The 21,553-nt window shown below is 55.4% G+C and overlaps 1 protein-coding gene and 1 long non-coding RNA gene across 7 annotated transcripts; one reads left to right on the top strand and one right to left on the bottom strand.

Annotated features, from left to right (window-relative positions):
- Positions 1-3,671: 3,671 nt before the first annotated feature.
- On the bottom strand, positions 3,672-10,136 carry LOC104003296 (uncharacterized). 2 transcript variants are annotated; one of them, XR_008540970.2, is made up of 3 exons: positions 9,908-10,136; positions 4,271-4,422; positions 3,672-4,177 (listed from the first exon to the last, which is right to left on the bottom strand). It is a non-coding gene; the product is annotated as an uncharacterized LOC104003296 (long non-coding RNA). The 2 variants fall into 2 exon arrangements; XR_675859.4 differs by having other exon boundaries at positions 4,275-4,422.
- On the top strand, positions 9,271-21,550 carry HOMER3 (homer scaffold protein 3). 5 transcript variants are annotated; one of them, XM_016935548.3, is made up of 10 exons: positions 9,271-9,339; positions 11,484-11,564; positions 11,649-11,805; positions 12,049-12,180; positions 16,350-16,457; positions 17,715-17,836; positions 18,621-18,777; positions 19,129-19,245; positions 19,343-19,429; positions 21,119-21,550. In XM_016935548.3, exons 2-10 carry the CDS (start codon positions 11,551-11,553, stop codon positions 21,308-21,310), a joined length of 1,086 nt encoding a protein of 361 aa, XP_016791037.1. In that variant the 5' UTR covers positions 9,271-9,339; positions 11,484-11,550; the 3' UTR covers positions 21,311-21,550. The 5 variants fall into 5 exon arrangements, with proteins under 5 accessions (XP_016791037.1, XP_016791035.1, XP_016791038.1 ...); XM_016935546.2 differs by having other exon boundaries at positions 9,318-9,481; XM_016935549.4 differs by lacking the exon at positions 9,271-9,339 and adding an exon at positions 9,634-9,747.
- Positions 21,551-21,553: the final 3 nt, after the last annotated feature.

Genomic DNA, 21,553 nt, shown 5'->3' with positions numbered 1-21,553 from the left:
TGTCACCCAGGCTGGAGTGCAGTGGCGCGATCTCGGCTCACTGCAAGCTCCACCTCTCGGGTTCACATTATTCTCCTGCCTCAGCCTCCCCAGTAGCTGGGGCTACAGGCGCCTGTCACCATGCCTGGCTAATTTTTTGTATTTTTAGTAGAGACGGGGTTTCACCGTGTTAGCCAGGATGGTCTTTATCTCCTGACCTTGTGATCTGCCCACCTCGGCCTCCCAAAGTGCTGGGATTACAGGTATGAGCCACCATGGCCGGCCCATTTTTTTGTATTTTTGTAGAGATGGGGTTTCACCATGTTGGCCAGGCTGGTCTTGAACTCCTGACCTCAGGTGAGCCGCCTGCCTCCGCCTCCCAAAGAGCTGGGATTACAGGCATGAGCCACCACCTCCAGCCTTCTGCTGACTTTTACTTTGGGGAACTGACAAGCTCCCTGAGCCTCAGTTTTCTCTTCTATGAAATGGGTTAGCTAGGTGCAGTGAGTGGCTCATGCCTGTAATCTCCGCACTGTGGGAGGCTAAGGCAGGAGGATTGCTTGAGCCCAGGAGTTAGAGAGCAGCTTGGACAACATAGGAAGACCCCATCTCTACAAAATATTTAAAAATTAGCCAGGCTTGGTGGCTCACACCTCTAATCCCAGTGATTCAGGAGGCTGAGGCAGGAGAATCGCTTGAGCCCAGGAGGCTGAGGCTGCAGTGAGCTGAGATCGCACCACTGCACTCCAGCCTGGGCGGCAGAGTGAGACCTTGTCTCTCAAAAAATAAAAATTAATGCCGGGCGTGGTGGCTCATGCCTGTAATCTCAGCACTTTGGAAGGCCGAGGCGGGCGGATCACAAGGTCAGGAAATCGAGACCATTGTGGCTAACACAGTGAAACCCCATCTCTACTAAAAATACAAAAAAAAATTTAGCCGGGTGTGGTGGCACGTGCCTGTAGTCCCAGCTACTCAGGAGGCGGAGGCACGAGAATTGCTTGAACCTGTCAGATGGAGGTTGCAGTGAGCCGAGATCGCGCCACTGCACTCCAGCCTGGGTGGCAGAGTGAGACTCTGTCTCAAAAAAAAAAAAATAAATAAAAATAAATAAATACATAAATAATTTGGTTACATGTCAGGCCCATGGGGTCCAGACTTGGACCTTGCCTTCCTCCCCCAGAGCCCCTGCTGTGCACTCCTATACTGGATAACAGTGGAGCCCCTGAGAGGCCTGGGTCCCGGGCCTGGACTCCAGTTAGCCCCCAGTCTGGGAGGGAGGCAGGGCCAGACACAGACGCATCCTCGTCCTGGGGGTCAGGATTGTCAGAGTTGTGGGGAGGGCTGGAAGGCTTCCTGGAGGAGATGGCCTTAGAGCTGGCATTTCAGGCCATACGTGGGACCCAGTACAAGTGCTCTGAAGTGGGGCTGAGCAGCTTGACCAATGGGCAATGAGGAGCTTGAGCCTCTCTCTGAGGTGTCCAGGAGAGCCACGGAAGATGCTGGAGCAAGAAGGTGGGCAGCATCGCCAGTTAGAGGGGTCCCTTGGTGTGTGTTGGTGGGGGGGATCCTAGAGGGCATAGCCAGGGCACAGGTGGCCAAACCAGAGACCCCGGCCTGTGCCTGGGGACTAGGAATACTCTCCCTCTGGCAGACCCAGGGAAGAGGCTGTAGCATGTGAGTCACCCGGCTGCTGTGAGAACATTCGGCGCGCGGCAGCCCCACGTGGGCTGTCACCAAGCAGGAACACGGCCCCCAGAGGCCCTCTGAGCTGCCTTCCCCACGGGCTTCTGCTCTCTGTTCCCACAGCTGCTCCCCCAAGGCCACAGAAGGAGCGTGGGATGGGGGGACAGGCGGGGAGGAGGCCGTGTAGGCTGCACAGCCAGCATTTGGGAGCTCCAGGGTAGAGTGGGGCTTCCCCGGCAGAGGGCTCACTGTGTTCTGGGGCTGCCCTAGTCTCAGGACTCTGCTCAGTGTGGGGAAACTGAGGCTCAGAGAATGGTAGGGTCTGTGACCATTCTGCACATGGACAGACACCTCGTTCTTTCCTAAGAGCTGAAACCCTGCCCAGGGCCTGCAGTGTCAATGTGACCACTCCCTCTCTCTCTGGCTCCAAACTCCCCATGGCTCCCCAGTGCCTTCAGAATGAAACCCACACAACTCACCAAGACCCACAAGGCTCTGCTCAGTTCCTGTGACCCCCTAGGTCTCAGCAGTCCCATAAGCTTTTCTCCCACTTACTCCACTCTAGACACCTCTCTAATGTACCAGCAACATGTCCTGCCTGGCCCCACCTCAGGGCCTTTGCCCATGCTCCGACCCCCAGTGCCTAAAGCACCCTTTTTAAATTACACCTGTTTCATCCCTCAGGAAAGGTGCAAAGAGTTCATGAAAGGTTATATGCCCAGGAACACACAGCAAGCTGGTGGGACTTGGGATATGAAACCAGGCCCATCTGACTACCTCCACCCCCACCCCCTGGCAGCCCCTTTCCCGGCCATGGTATCACATCAAAAACAGACCTGGGCCGGGCGTGGTGTCTCACGCCTGTAATCCCAGCAATTTGGGAGGCCCAGGCAGGCGGATCACCTGAAGTTAGGTGTTCGAGACCAGCCTGGCCAACATGGTGAAACCCCATCTCTACTAAAAATGAAAAAATTAGTTGGGTGTGGCGGCACGCACCTGTAGTCCCAGCTACTCGGGAGGCTGAGGCAGCAGAATTGCTTGAACCTGAGAGGGGGAGATTGCAGTGAGCCGAGATTGTGCCACTGCACTCTAGCCTGGATGACAGAGCGAGACTCTGTCTCAAAACAAAACAAAAAGACTTCAAACCAATCCACCATGGAGCTGGCTGATTCTCAACCCCTCCAGAATTTTTTTTTTTTTTGAGACAAGAGTCTCGCTCTGCCGCCCAGGCTAGAGTACAGTGGCGCGATCTCGGCTCACTGCAACCTCTGCCTCCCAAGTTCAAGCGATTCTCTTGTCTCAGCCTCCTGAGTAGCTGGGACTACAGGAATGCGCCACCACACCCGGCTAATTTTTTATATTTTTAATAGAGACAGGGTTTCACCACATTGGCCAGGCTGGTGTTGAACTCCTGACCTCGTGATCCACCTGCCTCAGCCTCCCAAAGTGCTGGGATTACAGGTGTGAGCCATCGTGCCTGGCCATGCCCCTCCAGATCTTGCCACCTCTGGCTAGGTGCCAAAGACTCTCAGGCCTTGGGCCCAAGGCCCCCTGTTCAGGGAGCTCCAAGGCCAGCCGACCCCCAATTCCCGCAGTGCCTCCCCTGATGTGGCCTCAATTTCTCCGCCCCACTTTCTGCCCTTCAAGTGCTGCTGATGGCGGAGGCTTCAAGGACACCACAGCCAAAAATAATCGGGCCCCGACCTACCTCCGGAAATTGGGGCAGCCCCGCCCAGCCACCTGGCACCCAGGAGGTAATTAGTGCATGTGGCAAATTAGGGTAATTAGGTCTGCGGGAACTGAACCTCGGGTCCAGGTTTGCTGCTCAGAGGGGCCTCAAGCACTGCCTCCTCCCATCCCCAACTCACTCTGGTCCTAGGTCCTCAAATCCATAAACCAGTGCTGGCGACCCCAACTCCACGACCCTTTCTTGCCTGGGCCTGAGGGAGCCTGGCTCCATTGCTTCATGGGGGGTTGTTGAATGAATTAACTTTAGCCGTGGGCAGAAGTCAAGTTCTGAATTTAAGGCAGGGTCTCCTTCAAGTGATGCAAAATCACCAATAGTACTGAGTCATCAAACTCCCCCTTTGCCTGACCCCCATGCGTCCACACTATGCTGGAAGATGACAAACTCTAGGGAAACATGGGCCCTGGTCTCAGCCCTTGAGGGACACTCAGGCTGGGGGAGTCAAAGCTGCACACAGACACTCCCAGGAGTCAGGGCTGGGCCGGAAAGAGGGAAGAGGGCTGGAAAAGGTCTAGAGGTAGAGGAGAGAGCTTCTTGGGGAGGAGAGCATTGAAGGTGAGGCTTTGAGGGATGAATAGGAGTTTGCAAAGAGGCTAATGTCTGGAGGTTGGCCCAACCAGCTATGGCTTGGGGAATGAAGAGAAGGAAGAGGGAGGTAGCTGGAGGGGGCACCTGAGAGGCTGGGAGCTAAAGATTTAGAGGATGTCATGCCAGGTTGGACCCATTTCTGTCCTTGAGAGTTCAGGCCTGGTTGGAGTCCTCTAACTTCTGAAAAAGAAAAGAGTAAGAGGTTGGTTCAGGATCAAAACCACATACCAAAAATAAATATGATGTTTGTAATAGCAAGCATTTATTAAGCACCTACAATCACGTTCTCTTCACATAACAACTCATTGGAGGCCAGATGCAGTGGCTTACATCTGTTATCCCAGCCCTTTGAGAGGCTGAGGCAGGCAGATCTCTTGAGTCCAGGAGTTGGAGACCAGCCTGGGCAACATAGTGACACCCCATCTCTACAAAAAATACAAAAATTAGTCAGGCATAGTGGTGTGCTCCTGTAGTCTCAGCCACTCAGGAGTCTGAGGTGGGAGGATTGCTTGAACCCAGAAAGTTGAGGCTGCAGTGAGCCATGATTGAGCCACTGCACTACAGCCTGGGCAACAGAGTGAGGCCCTGTCTCAAAAAAAAAAAAAAAACAGAAAAGAAAAGAAAAAAAAGAAAAAGGGTTGGCGTGGTGGCTCACATCTGTAATCCCAATAGTTTGGGAGGCCAAGGCGGGTGGATCACTTGAGTCCAGGAGTTGGAGACCAGCCTGGCCAACATGGTGAAACCCCTGTCTCTACTAAAAACACAAAAATTTAGCTGGGTGTGGTGGCGTGCACCTGTAATCCCAGCTACTAGGGAGGCCGAGGCAGAAGAATCGCTTGAACCTGGAAGGCAGAGATTGCAGCAAACAGAGATTGCGCCACTGCACTCCAGCCTGGGTGACAGAGCAAGATTCTGTCTCAAAAGAAAAAAAGAAAAGAAAAAGAAAGAACTCATTGGATCCCTACAGTAAACCTCAGAAGTGAACACCATTCATATGCCCATTTTATGGATGGGGAACCTGGGGCACAAAGAAGGGAAAGTGACTTCTTCAGGGTGGCACTGCTGGTAAGCAGCAGGGCTGGGATTCACTCCCTGGCTCACGTGATTCCGAAAGCCACCAAGTCGAAAGCTGGAACCTGGGGATCTCCTACTCCTGAGAGTGCTCATAGAAAGCTGTCACAGGGGCCAAGGGCGGTGGCTCACGTCTGTAATCCCAGCACTTTGGGAGGCCAAGGCGGGAGGATCACGAAGTCAGGAGATTGAGACCATCCTGGCCAACATGGTGAAATCCTGTCTCTACTAAAAAAAAAATACAAAAATTAGCTGGGTGTGGTGGCGAGTGCCTGTAATCCCAGCTACTCGGGAGGCTGAGGCAGAAGAATAGCTTGAACCCAGGAATTGAAGGTTGCAGTGAGCCGAGATTGTGCCACTGCACTCCAGCCTGGCGACAGAGTGAGACTCCATCTCCAAAAAAAAAGAAAGCTGTCACAGGTCAGGCTTGTTCTAGGTGCAGGGACAAATCCATGTAAGAGGTGAACAGTAACCAAATCATGCCATAAACAATAAACAGACCTGAAGTAGTCACCAAGACCTTCACTGGGAGGTGGGCACCCAGCTTTTGGGAAGAGCAGGTGGACTGTCCCTGCTCTGGTGGCACAGAAAGTCTCTGGAGAGGAGAGACTGTTTAGCCTCACTCCAAAGGCTAGGTCAGATCTAACTAGGCAGAGACCAGAGCCTGAGCCATAAAAGCCATTCTGCAAATGCAGTTTTCTTAGTGCTGAATGAGCTGTTCAGGCTCCCGCTTGGTTTCCCCTTTAAGGTGGGAAGCTCATTCTCCCACACCATTTTTCAGCCCCAAAGGAAAGTTGCTTTCCTAGTCAGACACCTTGGGGTGGTGGCCTCTGCCTGCCCTGCAAGGACATCTCAAGTCTGTTCCTTCCTTCCTTCCTCCCTCCCCCCCACCCTTTTTTGTTTTTGTTTTTGAGACAGAGTCTCCCTCTGTCACCCAGGCTGGAGTACAGTCACCTGATCTCAGTTCACTGCAACCTCTGCCTCCTGAGTTCAAGCAATTCTCCTGCCTCAGCCTCCCGAGTAGCTGGGATTACAGGTGTGCACCATCACGCCCGGCTAATTTTTGTATTTTCAGTAGAGACGGGGTTTCACCATGTTTTGACCAGGCTGGTCCCAAACTCCTGACCTCAGGTGATCTGCCTGCCTCAGCCTCTCAACATGCTAGGATTACAGGCATGAGCCACTGCACCCAGCCCAGTTCTTTAGAAGAGAGGCCTCCAGACCTAGGAAGAAGAGGGCCCAGACTGGGGTGGGGGCAGCAGCTCAGGGCAGCCCTCGTTAGAGACGAGGTCTCACTATGTTGCCCAGGCTGGTCTCGAACTCCTGAGCTCAAGCGATCCTCCAGCCTCGGCCTCTCAAAGTGCTGGGATGACAGGCATGAGCCCAGCCCCTTTCTGTGACTCTTATGTTACCTGTTTATTATATGACCAGGTCTAGGTGCTCCTCTAGGGCTGGCCCATCCATCCTGAAGCCTCAGTCTGACCCAGCATAAGAGTGACTATTCATCCCAGCAGGGAAACTGAGACACAGACTCTGTTTTCCCAGCTGCAGCAAAGAGTGGCAGGGCCTTTGCCCACGAACCTAATGGCAGGCACCCCAGAGGACAGCTGCTGATATTGACTAAATCCTTCATGTTTCTCCCTCTACTAGAAGCCCTGCAAGCACTGGCCCATTTTCCAGGTAAGAAAACTGAGGCCCACACTGAGGAAGCCAGTGCCTCAGTGTAGACTTGGCTAGTCCAGCTTCAGGTTGGGGCTGCTCAAGGCCAGCCCTGTCCCAACCCCTCCCAGAGACCGGACAGGGTGTTCAGGAAAGCAACTCAACCCTTCACTGTCTCTTTAACTGTTGCTTTCTGCCCACACAAAGGGCAAAGTCTGCCTGGGCCCCTCGCCCAGCCACCCCTGTAGAATAGCCACAGGGCCCCAGTTGTGCACTTGGCAAACTCTAAGCAGCTTCCAGAAGCCTTGGCCATGCCAGCACCTTTCCCAGATACTTTTTTTTTTTTCCATTATTTTGTTGGTAATAAGGAAAAGTCATTTTTTGCACAGAACAGACGGTATTTTCTTTGCTCCCCACAATGTTCAAGCATTTCGTGGCTTCCAGCCTGAGAACAGAGCCAAATCCTTCCCTTGTGCAGATGCCTCATGAAGTTAGAAGCAGCCAGGGAAACCGAGTCTGTGCCTCAGTTTCCCCTGTGGGATGAACAGTCGCTCTTGTGCTGGGTCAGACTGGGGCTTCAGGATGGATGGGCCAGCCCTAGAGAAGCACCCAGACCTGGTCATGTAATAAACAGGTAACATAAGAGTCACAGAAAGGGTCTGGGCTCACGCCTGTCATCCCAGCACTTTGGGAGGCCGAGGCGGGAGGATCACTTGAGCTTAGGAGTTTGAGACCAGCCTGGGCAACATAGTGAGACCTCGTCTCTAAAAATAAACTTTAAAAAAGAAAAAAAAAGAGTCATAGGGATTGGGACAGGGGAGGGCAAGATCCCTTCCAAGGCCAGGGTAGTCAGAGAGGCTTCCTGGAGGAGGAGACAGGGTGGTGGCGCTGAGCCTGGAAGGACAAGGCAGAAGAGATGCCTGCAGAGAGGGCATTCCAGGTGGAAGGAACGGTTTGGGCAAAGGCCTGGATGGGGGAAGACTCAGATCTTGGCGCAGGAGTCAATCTCCAAAAACAACCTGACCTGGAATTCACCTAAAGGTAATTTGAATGTAATGTAACTGCCAGCTCAGATATACTATTCTTCTTAGAAGGAAACAGAAATAAAGGAACAGGGAAAGGAGACAGGAGCAGAGGTCTTGGAGATGAAAAGCAAAAGCCTCTCTGAAGTTGTCAAAACACTCAAGTGTCGGCCAGGTGTGGTGGCTCACGTCTGTAATCCCAGGACTTTGGGAAGCCGAGGGCGGCAGATCACTTGAGGTCAGGAGTTCGAGACCAGACTGGCCAACATGGTGAAACCCCATCTCTACTAAAAATACAAAAATCAGCCAGGTGTGGTGGCATGCACCTGTAGTCCCAACTACTCGGGAGGCTGAGGCAGGAGAATCGCTTGAATCTGGGAGGCAGAGGCTGCAGTAAGCCGAGATTGTGCCACTGCACTCCAGCCTGGGCAACAGAGTGAGACTTTGTCTCAAAAAAAAGAAAAGAAAAGAAAAGAAAAGAAAAACTCAAATGTAAGATCAGAGCTTTAGGGCGCCACAGGCCTTGGTTCCAGGGAGTTGCAGGACCTCTGTCCACAAACGAACCAACGGCACCACACCGTGTGATTTTGGAGAACCAACGGCACCACACCGTGCCAGAGAGGGGGCGGCACCAGGATTGACAAGTGGGACACATGGGCTTGGGGCTGGGGAGGTGGATCCTAGTTCAACTCCGGAAGGACGCTCTCCTGGCAAGTGTGGGAAGGGGGTGCTCCCTGTGACCAGAGGTGACAAACGCAGGCCAGTGGAGGCTGAGGGGATGCAACCATGCGTTGGAGACATTCCCTCAGCCTTTGGATTTTGGAACCCTCAAACAACAGCAAAGATAACCTTAATCCAACCATTGTGGGCATTTTTACCATCGTCTTGGGAGGGACAGAGGTGGACAGACGTCCCTGCTTAGGGATGGGACGGGCAGGAGAACAGAGGCTTCTCTCTCTTTGTCTTGCTTCCCGTTCCCTCCCGAAGTTGATCTCTTCCGTTTCCTGGCAACACCCATTGAGCACTTACTGTATGCAGACCCTGAGACCCACTGCCCCCTCCCCAACCTCACTGGGCCACCCATGTCAGCCCGGGAGGGACCTGACCTCCCTCACAGGCCCAAAGTTATGACCTCAGGTAGTGGGGACAGAGGCAGCTGTCTCCTGAGAAGGTGACAGGAGGGTGAGGTCACATCGCTGTCCGTGCAACTCTCTCCATCTGCTTCCTATCTCTCCCCCTGTCTCCCCCGTGTCTCTGTTTCTGGGTCTCTTTCTCATCCCAGATGTCCCTCTCCGTCTGTCTCTCTGTCCCCACCCTCTGCTCCCAACCCGACCCCACGCAACCCCCCCCCACTCCCCCTCCACCGCCCCTAGCCCCCTCCCTCAATCCTCCGTCCCTTCCCCAGTCCCGGCCCCCACCCCTCCCCCTTATCCCCTCCCCCCTCCCCCCTCCCGGTGCAAAAAGCCGGCAGGGGGCGCAGCGGGGCGGCCTTGGCGGCCCGGGGAGGCGGGGCGGGCGGCGGCCGCGTCGGGACCGGCCGCGATGGGACCGGAGGCGGCGCGGGCGGCGGCGGCGGCGGCGCAGACAAAGGCACGGGCGGCGCGGAGGGCGGCGCGGAGGGCGCGGGCCCGGGAGCCAGGGAGCGAGCGGGGCGCCCGGCAGCGCGGAGTCAGCGCCGCGGGGGCCGCACCCGACTCGCGCCTGGACACTCGCGGGGCGCCGACCTGGCAGGGTGAGCCCGGCCTGCCGAGCCTGCGCCGGGAGCGCGGGGGCCTCGAAGTCCCAGGGCCAAGGGGAGGGCGTGGGGGTTCCCCAGAAGTTCCGGACACGGGACTGGGAGCGGCGCGAGGGGTCCCCAAGTTCCAGGGCTGGAGGGAGCGCGGGGGTCCCGAAGTTCTGGATTCAGGGTCTGAGAGGGGACTGCGTGGGAGGTTCCCAAAGTTCTGGACCCGGCGTTGGAGGAGGCTGCGAAGAGGTCCCCAAAGCTGCGGACCTGGGGTAGGGTACTGGGGTGGGAGGGGTCCGGACGTCCCGGACCCAGGGACTGGAGGGGTGGCAGGGGGTCCTCGAAGTTTAGGAGTCTAGGACAGCGCGGAGGACCGGGGTCCCGGACCCAGTTAGAGGAGGAGGCACGAAGGGAGTCCCCGGAGTTACCGACCTGGGGTTGGAGGAGGCAGAAGAGGTGTCCCCCGAAGTTCTGGACCCAGAGACAGGGGGCGTCGCGGGAATCTCGGAAGTTCCAGGGTCAGAGCGCGCGTCCCGGAGTTGGGGCGTGCACTGGGTGTCCTGCCTCGGGTGGGGATGGGATCCTGAATTAATATTAACCCCCCCATCCCCCGCACTGGGGTGCATGGGATGGGGCCTCATCCACCGGCCAGATTGGGGATCCCGGGCACCGGGCGGTGTCGGACCCCCCTCCGGGAGCCCCGTGGCCGGCGGCATCCGAGGCGCATGACTAGTTGGTGAGTAACTTTCCCCAAACGCTGCAAGTCGCAGCAGGAGCTGCCGGACCGGAAGGGCCTGGGTTCCGGGGACCCCTGTGTTCCCCAACTCCCACCCGGCGCAGGACCCGCCCCCAGTCCAGGCCGGAGCTGCCGCCCCACCCCCACTCAGGGGCTCCGGTTTCAGACCCTGTGACCAGGACAGCAGCTGCCCAGGACAGGATGGGGGGGGGCATCCCCCCTTTGACCACAGAGGCCGCTGGGCCAGGGCCTCCCCTCCCCCACCTGTCTTCCCCCTCCTCCAAACTCCTCCTTGGTCCCCTGCAGATTCGGGATTGCTGAATGGCCCAATGGGGAGGTTGGGGAGCCCTGGTCTCCCAGTGTGGATTCTGCTCTGCCCTCATGGTGGGCATTGGGATTGGCTGTTTGTCTACATCTTGTCTTTTTAACTTGGCTGGGGGCTCCCTGCGGATTTGGACTCTGGACTTCAAGGTGTGCCTCTGCCCTAGGGTGGGAGCTGCTGGGGGTGGGGTCCCTCTGCAGGGTGTAGTGGGGAACTGGTCTCCTGGTACTACACACCTCTCAACGCCCCATTTTTTGATGGAGAGCCCCGCTCTGGCCAGTCATGGGTGAATGTGGTGGAAAGAACTCAGCAGAGATTTGGCCTCCACAGCTCAGCCCGGGATGGAGGGGACTTCACGGGGGTGCAATAACCAGGACAATGAGAAATTTACATCTGGATGTCAGCGGCCACCAGGCTCCTCTCAGAGGGCCATCTCCTGTACAGGGTGTTGTGGGGGCTTCCCCTAGACAAAGAAAGATGGGGTCCGCTTGCTCTGAGTTATCTATAATAATTATCTTGCCTTTTTGTTTCTTTTTATAATTTCTTTCTTTTTTGAGACAGGGTCTCACTCTCTTGTCCAGGCTGGAGTGCAGTGGCCTGACCATAGCTCACTGCAATGCAGCCTTGACCTCCTGGGCTCAAGTGATCCTCCCACCTCAGCCTCCCCAGTAGCTGGGACCACAGGCACATGCCACCACACCCAGCTAATTGTTTAAATTTTTGGTAGAGATGGGGTCTCGCCATGTTGCTCAGGATGGTCTCGAACTCCTGGGCTCAAAGGATCCTCCTGACTCAGCCTCCCAAAGCACCAGTTGTACTTTGGGCCTCTCCTGCCTTTTTGATTGAAAGTTCCATGACGGGCACACCTGGTGATGGGTCCTGAGATGGAACCTGCTTGGCCTCCCTCAGCCTGGCCTGAGGGACACTCATAGTCCCTCCTCTCTCCCTAGGGGCCAAACCAGTGCTCCTGCCACCTCTCTGGCTGCCCCCTAGAGCCTGCCCATCCCAGCCTGACCAATGTCCACAGCCAGGTGAGCTCCCACCTCCCCCAGCCTGGCCCTGAGCTTTCTAAGTGGGGGTGCCTGGCCCCCACCAAACACCCTCTCACCACGCAGGGAGCAGCCAATCTTCAGCACACGGGCGCACGTGTTCCAAATTGACCCAGCCACCAAGCGAAACTGGATCCCGGCGGGCAAGCACGCACTCACTGTCTCCTATTTCTACGATGCCACCCGCAATGTGTACCGCATCATCAGCATCGGAGGTGCCAAGGTCAGGGTGGGGTCTGCGTGGGGCAGAGGCACCAGGAGTCCTGGTGACAACCCTGGGTCTGGTGGCTGGCTTGCTGTGTGCCCAAGGGACAGGAAACCCTAAGCCTTCCCAGGCCCTAGTCTCTATCTCCTGAAATGGTTCAGAGTAAAGACCTTCAAGACCCTAATACAAGGTAATACCTGGGGGGTTTCATGTTTGTTAGTATCTGTCCCATCTACCTTGAACTTTGTTCCCCGACCCTAGGCCATCATCAACAGCACTGTCACTCCCAACATGACCTTCACCAAAACTTCCCAGAAGTTCGGGCAGTGGGCCGACAGTCGCGCCAACACAGTCTACGGCCTGGGCTTTGCCTCTGAACAGCATCTGACACAGGTGGGCCGGGTGAGGGGGAGAGTGGAGGGAACAGATGAGACTGGGCCCAAGTCTTCTCCTGGGCTCACTCTGGGATCTTGGGCAGGTCCTCTATCTTCCCATCTGTAGGATGGGATTGTAGGATGAGTTGAGACTGAAGCCCCTTTAAGCTTCCCCGGTTTGATTCCTAGTTCATTTTTCTGTTTGTTTGTTTTTTTGAGATGGGCTGCAGTGATCTTGGCTCACTGCAACCTCCGCCTCCCGGGTTCAAGCGATTCTCCTGCCTCAGCCTCCTGAGTAGCTGGGACTACAGGAGTCCACCACCACGCCCAGCTAATTTTTTGTATTTTATTAGAGACAGGGTTTCACCATGTTGGCCAGGCTGGTCTCGAACTCCTGACCTGAAATGATCTGCCTGCCTCGGCCTCCCAAAGTGCTGCAATTACAGGCATGAGCCACTGTACCTGCTCTTGAGTCCTAGTTCTACTGCCTGTAGCTCTAATTTTGGACACACCCTGCTCCTCTTTGGGACATCAAATGGGTGGCTGGGCTGGGCTGGGCACTTTCCCACATGCCCCAGCAATACCTTCATCCTCACCTCCCTGCACCCTGTGCCGTCTCTGTACTTCCATTATTATCTTTATCCATGGTTTTGTTGATGATGAGTGCTTTCACGAAGATCTTCTTCTTCTTTTTTTTTTTTTTTTTTTTTTGGAGATAATGCCTTGCTCTGTCCCCCAGGCTGGAGTGCAGTGGCACCATCTCGGCTCACTGCAACCTCCACCTCCCGGGTTCAAGTGATTCTCCTGCCTCAGCCTCTGGAGTAGCTGGGATTACAGGTGCCCACCACCTCGCCCAGCTAATTTTTGTATTTTTAGTGGAGATGGGATTTTGTTGGCCAGGCTGGTCTTGAACTCCTGACCTCAGATGATCCACCTGCCTCGGCCTCCCAAAGTGCTGGGATTACAGGCACGAGCTACCACACCAGGCTTTCTTTGTTTTCTTCTAGAAGGTTTAGAATTTACCTTTCTTTTTTTTTTTTCCCTCCCTCACTCCCTTCTTCTTTTTTTTTTTTTTTTAACAAGATCTTGCTCTGCTGTCCAGGCTGGAGTGAAGCAGTGCAATCATGGCTCACTGCAGCCTCAAACTCCTGGGCACAAGGGATCCTCCCACCTCAGCCTCCTGACTAGCTGAGACTATAGGCGTATGCCACCATGCCTAGCTAATATCTTTATTCTTATTTTTTTGTAGAGATAGGATCTCACTATGTTGTCCAGGCTGTTCTTGACTCCTGGCCTCAAGCGAGCCTCTCACTTTGGCCTCCCAAAGTGCTGGGATTACAACCTTGAGCCACTGCACCCAGACAATTTACCAATTTTTTTTTTTTTGAGACGGAGTCTCGCTCTGTCGCCCAGGCTGGAGTGCAGTGGTGCTATCTTGGCTCACTGCAAGCTCCGCTTCCCAGGTTCACACCATTCTTCTGCCTCAGCCTCCCTAGTAGCTGGGACTACAGGTGCCTGCCACCATGCCCGGCTAATTTTTTTTGTATTTTTAGTAGAGACGGGGTTTCACCGTGTTAGCCAGGATGGTCTCGATCTCCTGACCTCGTGATCCACCCACCTTGGCCTCCCAAAGTGCTGGGATTACAGGCGTGAGTCACTGTGCCCGGCCCCAACAATTAACCTTTCTAATTTAGGTCTTTTTTTTTTTTTTTTGGAGACAGAGTCTAGCTCTGTTGCCAGGCTGGAGTGCAGTGGCCCGATCTCGGCTCACTGCAACCTCTTCTCTCCAGGTTCAAGCAATTCTCCTGCCTCAGCTTCCCAAGTAGCTGGGATTACAGACACACCACACCTGTCTAATTTTTGTATTTTTACAAAATTTTTGTTTTTTTAATTTTTGTATTCTTAGCAGAGACAGGGTTTCATTATGTTGGCCAGGCCGGTCTCAAACTCCTGACTTCAGGTAATCTGCCTGCCTCAGGCTCCCAAAGTGATGGGATTACAGGTGTGAGCCACTGCACCCAGCCTAAAAAATCATTTATTTATTTATTTTTTTTTTTGAGACAGTGTTTCGCTCTTGTCCCCCAGGCTGGAGTGCAATGGTGCGATCTTGGCTCACCGCAACTTCCGCCTTCCCGGTTCAAGCAATTCTCTTTCCTCAGCCTCCCAAGTAGCTGGGATTACAGTCATGTGCCACCATGCCTGGCTGATTTTGTATTTTTAGTAGAGACGGCGTTTCACCATGTTGGTCAGCCTGCTCTTGAATTCCTGACCTCATGATCCACCTGCCTCGGCCTCCCAAAGTGCTGGGATTACAAGCGTGAGCCACCACACATGGCCTTATTTATTTATTTTGAGACAGAGTTTTGCTCTGTCACCCAGGCTGGAGTGCAATGGCACAATCTCGGCTCACTGCAACCTCCACCTCCTGGGCTCAAGCAATTCTCCTGCCTCAGCCTCCCAACTACTAGGATTACAGGCGCCCACCACCATGCCTGGCTAATTTTTGTGTTTTTAGTAGAGATGGGGTTTCACAACGTTGGCCAGGCTGGTTTTGAACTCCTGACCTCAAATGATCCGCCCGCCTCGGTCTCCCAAAGTGCTGGGATTACAGGTGTGAGCCACCGCACCCGGCCTAAAAAATTATTTTTAAACTAAGGAAATTTATTTTGAAACCGGGGTGGTGGGGGGAAACATATCCTATCCTAACTGGAAAACTGGTATTGCTTTGTCATAAATAGGTGGTAAATGTGAACATGTAAACATTTAATACAACAAAATCAAGAATGAGATGATTACTTTCTCATTGACTTCTGATGTCTCTCAGAGCCTGAGACCTAATCTCTTTGTTATAAAGGAATAATAACAGGTGTTAAAGACAGATTAGCACCCACCTGAGGCTCTCTTGAACTCCTGACCTCATGATCTACCTGCCTCGACCTCCCAAAGTGCTGGGATTACAAGCGTGAGCCACCACACATGGCCTTATTTATTTATTTTGAGACAGAGTTTTGCTCTGTCACCCAAGCTGGAGTGCAATGGCACAATCTCGGCTCACTGCAACCTCCACCTCCTGGGCTCAAGCAATTCTCCTGCCTCAGCCTCCCAAGTACTGATAAATAGCCCTGATAAAGATTAAAAGGGACCCCACGTGTTGGCTCATACCTGTCATTCTCACACTTTGGGAGGCCGAGGTGGGTGGATCATGGGGTCAGGAGTTTGAGACCGGCATGGCCAATATGGTGAAACCCCATCTGTACTAAATACAAAAATTAGCTGGGCGTGGTGGCGCGGGCCTGTAGTCCTAGCTACTCGGGAGGTTGAGGCAGAAGACTCGCTTGAACCTGGGAGGCAGAGGTTTCAGTGAGCTGAGATGGTGCCACTGCACTCCAGCCAGGGTGACAAAGCGAGATTCTGTACCCCCGCTCAAAAAAAAAAAAAAAAAAAAAAAAAAGGCTGGGTGCTGTACCTGTAATCCCACCACTTTGGGAGGCTGAGGCAGGCGGATCACTTCAAGCCGGGAATTTAAGATCAGCCTGGCCAACATGGTGAAACCACATCTCTACTAAAAATATGAAAATTAGCCAGGCATGCTGGTGCATGCCTGTAATCTCAGCTACTCATGAGGCTGAAGCAGAGGCTGCAGTGAGCCAAGATCATGTCACTGCACTCCAGCCTGGGCAACAGAGCAAGACTCCATCTCAAAACAAAAAAACAAACAACAACAAAAAAAACAACAGGAAAAGGGCCATTCTGGGGAACATGGCTAGACCCCGTCTCTAGAAAAAATTAGCCAGGCATGATGGCACACACCTGTAGTCCCAGCTCCTTGGTGGAGGGGTAAGGTGGAAGGGTCACTTGAGCCAGGGAGGTCAAGGCTGCAGTGAGCCGAGATCATGCCACTGCACTGCAGCCTGGGTGACAAAGTGAGACCCTTTCCTAAAAAGAGGAAATGGGAATTCCTTTCCCTTTCTCAGTGTGGCCCAATGTATTTAAATGCCACCTCTGTGATCTGATGCCACCTGCCCACCCACCATGGTACATCATTTTTCAAACTTTCTCTCCTTCTTCCAAGGTGTGTGATAAGGGGATGGGTACAGTTCGAAAGTGGCGGGGCTGTCACTGAGTGATGGTGACCTGTTTGGGAGGATGGGCTGGGGTTTTACTGTCTTTTCCTCCCCACTCCCTTAGTTTGCCGAGAAGTTCCAGGAAGTGAAGGAAGCAGCCAGGCTGGCCAGGGAGAAATCTCAGGATGGCGGGGAGCTCACCAGTCCAGCCCTGGGGCTCGCCTCCCACCAGGTCAGCACTCCCTACTCCCCTATGCCTGCCTGGGCACTTGTGAGTCAGCCAGGCGCTCAACTGATATTGGGGGACCTTGATATTGGGAGACCGGGGCACTCTGCTGGTCGTCAAGACCCAATGCTTCCAGACGACCTAAGGTTAGACCCACAGCAGGGACCACGGAGGAGTGGTGTGGAGCGTGTCATAGAGGGTCTGGACCTTGCCTGGGGCCGGTGGGGTACACCCAGTAGGTCCCAGTAGCAAAACCAGCTCAGATGGCAGGATGGAAGACTAGAAATTGAAATGGCTAAGTGTGGCCAGGTGCGGTGGCTCACGCCTGTAATCCCAGCAATTTGGGAGGCTGAGGTGGGAGGATCACTTGAGGCCAGGAGTTCGAGACCAGCCTGGCCAACATGGTGATACTCCGCCTCTGCTAAGAAATACAAAAATTAGCCAGGCGTGGTAGCATGCGCCTGTAGTCCCAGCTACTCGGGAGGCTGAGGCAGGAGAATCGCTTGAACCCAGGAGATGGAGGTTACAGTGAGCCGAGATCGTGCCACTGCACTCCAGCCTGGGTGACAGAGTGTGACTCTGTCTCAAAGAAAAAAAGAAAGAAAGAAATGGCTAAGTGTGAGGCAGAACAACGAACTGTCCCTGCGTGTTTTCCCACATTAATTTATTCAGCATTATTTATTGAGCACCTGCTGTGTACCAGGCCCAGGGCTGTGCACAGGGGTTGGAGAGATGAAAAAAAGCATGAGCCTCCAGCTGCTGCCTGCACTGGGCTGCGGTGGCGTTGGCCTCTCGCAGGGCACCCGCCAGCTTGTCTACCCTCAGAGCCAGTGGTCCAGGCAGTGGGGTTGCTCACGAAACACGAATTCGGCCTGGGCAGGGCTTCCTGCTGAAATCCTAAACGGGATGTTGAAGTTCGGCCGCAGGGAAGGGAACAGCAGGGAGCTGTCCGATTGTCCCCCTCCCCTACCTTACAGGTTCTAAGTATCTTGGTTTAGAATAACCTGCATCAGACTTGCTCCTGGGGGTGGTGAAAGCCCAGGAAGGCAAGGTCGAGGGCGTGGGCATGGAACTCCCAGCCTAGGGGCCACAGGGAGCCATGGAGGGTGGGTGAGGTGGGGAGGGACACACTTGGATCCTGTGCTGTGAAGGATCTGCTTAGGGTGCATAGGTCAATTGGACCCCTGATGTGACGACCCCAGTCACATCAGCCTTGATCCCAGCTGATGTGGGGTCGTGACCTATTCTTTTCCCCGTGCATAGGTGCCCCCGAGCCCTCTCGTCAGTGCCAATGGCCCCGGCGAGGAAAAACTGTTCCGCAGCCAGAGCGCTGATGCCCCCGGCCCCACAGAGCGCGAGCGGCTAAAGAAGATGTTGTCTGAGGGGTGAGGGGCGGGACTTGGGGGCGTGGCAGGGGCGGGGGTAGGGGTGGGGGACGAGGAGGCGGTTCTCGGAAGCCAAGGGAGTGCCCGGACGGCGGGATCTAACTGTGGACTCAAGACCTGGGGAAGGGGATGAGGATCTGAATGCTGCCCCATCCAGAGCCGACCCCGCCCCTACCCTGCGTTGGCCACGCCCCTCTGTTTTGACCCCACCCCTGTCTCTTCTCGCTGCTAACCTCGCCCCGTCGATGCCTCTCTGGTCTTAGGATAACCACCCTGACCACGCCCCCATCGGCTGACTCTCCCCAACCTCCCATCCCTCCCTCAACATTCCCACAGTGTCACTGGGCGGACTCCACGTGCCCCCTTCTTTGACTCGGTCCTCGACAAGACCCTGCTTCTGCGGGACTGCCCCATCCCCAAGCTCAGCAATCAGAGTCGCCACGTCCCCAGCCCTGCGTGGCCCTGACTCCGTGCCCTAGCCCAGAGTCACCCCTCCTCTGGCCCCGCCCCCTAGCCTAGCATCGCCCGTGACTCCGCCTCAGCCCAGCACCACCCACCCTGGCCCCGCCCCCTAACCGAGCATTGCCTCTGACTCCGCCCCCAGCCCAGTGCCACTCCACCCCTGCCCCGCCCCCTAGTCCAACTTCGCGCCCGACTCCGCACCCTCGCCAGCCTTCGCCCTGACCTAAGCCCAGAGCTATCCCACCCCGCCCCCTAGCCCAGCATCACCCGACTCCGCCCCCCAGCCCCGTGTCACCCACTGCCGACCCTCGTGTCCCTGCAGCTCCGTGGGCGAGGTACAGTGGGAGGCCGAGTTTTTCGCACTGCAGGACAGCAACAACAAGCTGGCAGGCGCCCTGCGAGAGGCCAACGCCGCCGCAGCCCAGTGGAGGCAGCAGCTGGAGGCTCAGCGTGCAGAGGCCGAGCGGCTGCGGCAGCGGGTGAGGGCACCCCTCCTTCCGAGAGACCCCCACCTGGCCCGGGCAACTGTGGAGACCGCGCCTCGGCAATTCCCATCTGCCCTGGGTTCATGGACTGGCTGTGTGACCTCAGCAGGTCACTGACCCAGCCTCAGTTTCTTGCTCTGTAAAATGGGTTTGAAACAATGCCAGCCTCAGAGGGTGATCAGACACTAAAGTCCAAGCTGTGCAGAGGGGGGGGGGTGGCACCAACCAAGGGAGATGGGTGCTCGGTCCTGGGCGTGGCCAGACAGGAGGCAGATTCCCTAGAGGTTGGGCAAGCAAGGGAGAGTGCAGGCAGGGGTGTCAGGGGCTGCTATTCCTGCCCCACAGGTGGCTGAGCTGGAGGCTCAGGCAGCTTCAGAGGTGACCCCCACCAGCGAGAAGGAGGGGCTGGGCCAGGGCCAGTCGCTGGAACAGCTGGAAGCTCTGGTGCAAACCAAGGACCAGGTGAGTGCCAAGTGTGGTTCCCGGGCCTCGCCTTCCCTCACCTCCTGAGGGAAAGCCAGGACCCCCGCAACAGACCCTGGGAACTCTTCTCCTCTAGGAGATTCAGACCCTGAAGAGTCAGACTGGGGGGCCCCGTGAGGCCCCGGAGGCTGCCGAGCGTGAGGAGACTCAGCAGAAGGTGCAGGTGTGTGTGGGCACCAGGAGGTGGGGTGACGGTGGGTGACAGTCACCTCAACAGACAATCAGGACAATACCTAAGATGATAAAATATTGGGAGGCCCAGTCCTGTGGAAGGCCTGATGCCCAGCAGGTGCTGCATGAACAGTGGCTATTGGTACAGTTTCATATCCATCTATGGGTTCAACAAGCAATGCTTGAGTCCCTGCTGTATTCCCATGCCAGACCCCGTCAATTCCTCCTGTTCTCAGCCTGAGATCACAGAGCCTGCATTGGAACCAGGTCTGGCTTGGCTTGGCTTTTTTTTTTTTTTTTAATTCTTTGAGATGGAGTCTTGCTCTGTTGCCCAGGCTGGAGTGCAATGGCATGATCTCAGTTCACTGCAACCTCCACCTCCCGGGTTCAAGCAATTCTCCTGCCTCAGCCTCCTGAGTAGCTGGGATTACAGGCGCCCGCCACTACACCCAGCTAATTTTTTGTATTTTTAGTAGAGACAGGGTTTCACCATGTTGGCCAGGCTGGTCTCAACTCCTGATCTCATGATTTGCCCGCCTCGGCCTCCCAAACTGCTGGGATTACAGACATGCGCCACCGTGCCCGGGCATTTTTTGTGTTTTTAGTAGAGATGGGGTTTCCTCATGTTGGCCAGGCTGGTCTCGAACTCCTGACCTTGAGCAATCTGCCCTCGGCCTCCCAAAGTGCTGGGATTATAGGCGTGAGTCACCACGACTGGCCTTGGCTTGGCTTTTGCTAAAGGCTTTATCTGAGAAATGTTCAGGGGGTACTTTTTTTTTTTTTTGAGACGGAGTCTCACTCTGTTGCCCAGGCTGGAGTGCAGTGGCGCAAGCTCCACCTCCCAGGTTCACTCCATTCTCCTGCCTCAGCCTCTCGAGCAGCAGGGACTACAGGTGCTCGCCACCATGCCCGGCTAATTTTTTGTATTTTTTGGTAGAGACGGGGTTTCACCATGTTAGCCAGGATAGTCTCGATCTCTTGACCTCGTGATCCACTCGCCTCGGCCTCCCAAAGTGCTGGGATTACAGGCGTAAGCCACTGCGCCCAGCCTTTTTTTTTTTTTTTTTTTTTTTGAGATGGAGTCTCACTCTGTCACCCAGGCTGGAGTGCAGTGGCGCGATCTTGGCTCACTGCAAGCTCCGCCTTCTGAGCTCAAGCGATTCTCCTGCCTCAGCCTCCAGAGTAGCTGGGACTACAGGTGTGCACCACCATGCCCAGCTAATTTTTGTATTTTTAGTAGAGATGGAGTTTTACCATGTTGGCCAAGCTGGTCTTGAACTCCTGACCTCAGGGGATCCACCTGCCTCCGCCTCCCAAAGTTCTGGGATTACAGGTGTAAGCCATCGCTGGGCGTGGTGGTGTATGCCTGTAATCCCAGCTACTTGGGAGGCTGAGGCAGGAGAATTGCTTGAACCTGGGAGGCGGAGGTTGTAGTGAGCCGAGATCACGCCATTGCACTCCAGCCTGGGCAAGAGCGAAACTCCTTCTCAAAAACAAACAAACAAAAGAAATGAGGGCAGAAGCTAGGCCCCTGTGGGGTGTGCATTTTATTTCTGGTGTGTTGGGCGCCCTAGGATGGCTCTGGGCAGAAGAGGGACATGAAGGTGGTCAGACTCTGGACGTCTAGGGCAGGATTGGTGATTTGTTGGGGCCCCCAACCCTGCCCACCCTTTCCTGGCAGGACCTGGAGACCCGCAATGCGGAGTTGGAGCACCAGCTGCGGGCGATGGAGCGCAGCCTGGAGGAGGCACGGGCGGAGCGGGAGCGGGCGCGGGCTGAGGTGGGCCGGGCAGCGCAGCTGCTGGACGTCAGGCTGTTTGAGCTGAGTGAGCTGCGTGAGGGTCTGGCCCGCCTGGCTGAGGCTGCGCCCTGAGCCGGGGCTGGTTTTCTATGAACGATTCCGGCCTGGGATGCGGGCCAGGCTGCAGGCGGCATAGTTGGACCCATTCGTCCTGGAAAGGGACTGGGGGGTCCCAACTTAGTCCTGGGTGGGCCAGGCCGGGCTGGGCTGGGGTGGGCCCCAGTCGGCTCTGGTTGTTGGCAGCTTTGGGGCTGTTTTTGAGCTTCTCATTGTGTAGAATTTCTAGATCCCCCGATTACATTTCTAAGCGTGGCT

The sequence above is a fragment of the Pan troglodytes genome, chromosome 20 (genome assembly GCF_028858775.2).
Source record: "Pan troglodytes isolate AG18354 chromosome 20, NHGRI_mPanTro3-v2.0_pri, whole genome shotgun sequence".
Classification (NCBI taxonomy): domain Eukaryota; kingdom Metazoa; phylum Chordata; class Mammalia; order Primates; family Hominidae; genus Pan; species Pan troglodytes.
The sequence above is the reverse complement of the archived record's forward strand: the minus strand, read 5'-3'. Positions and strand labels throughout refer to the sequence as shown.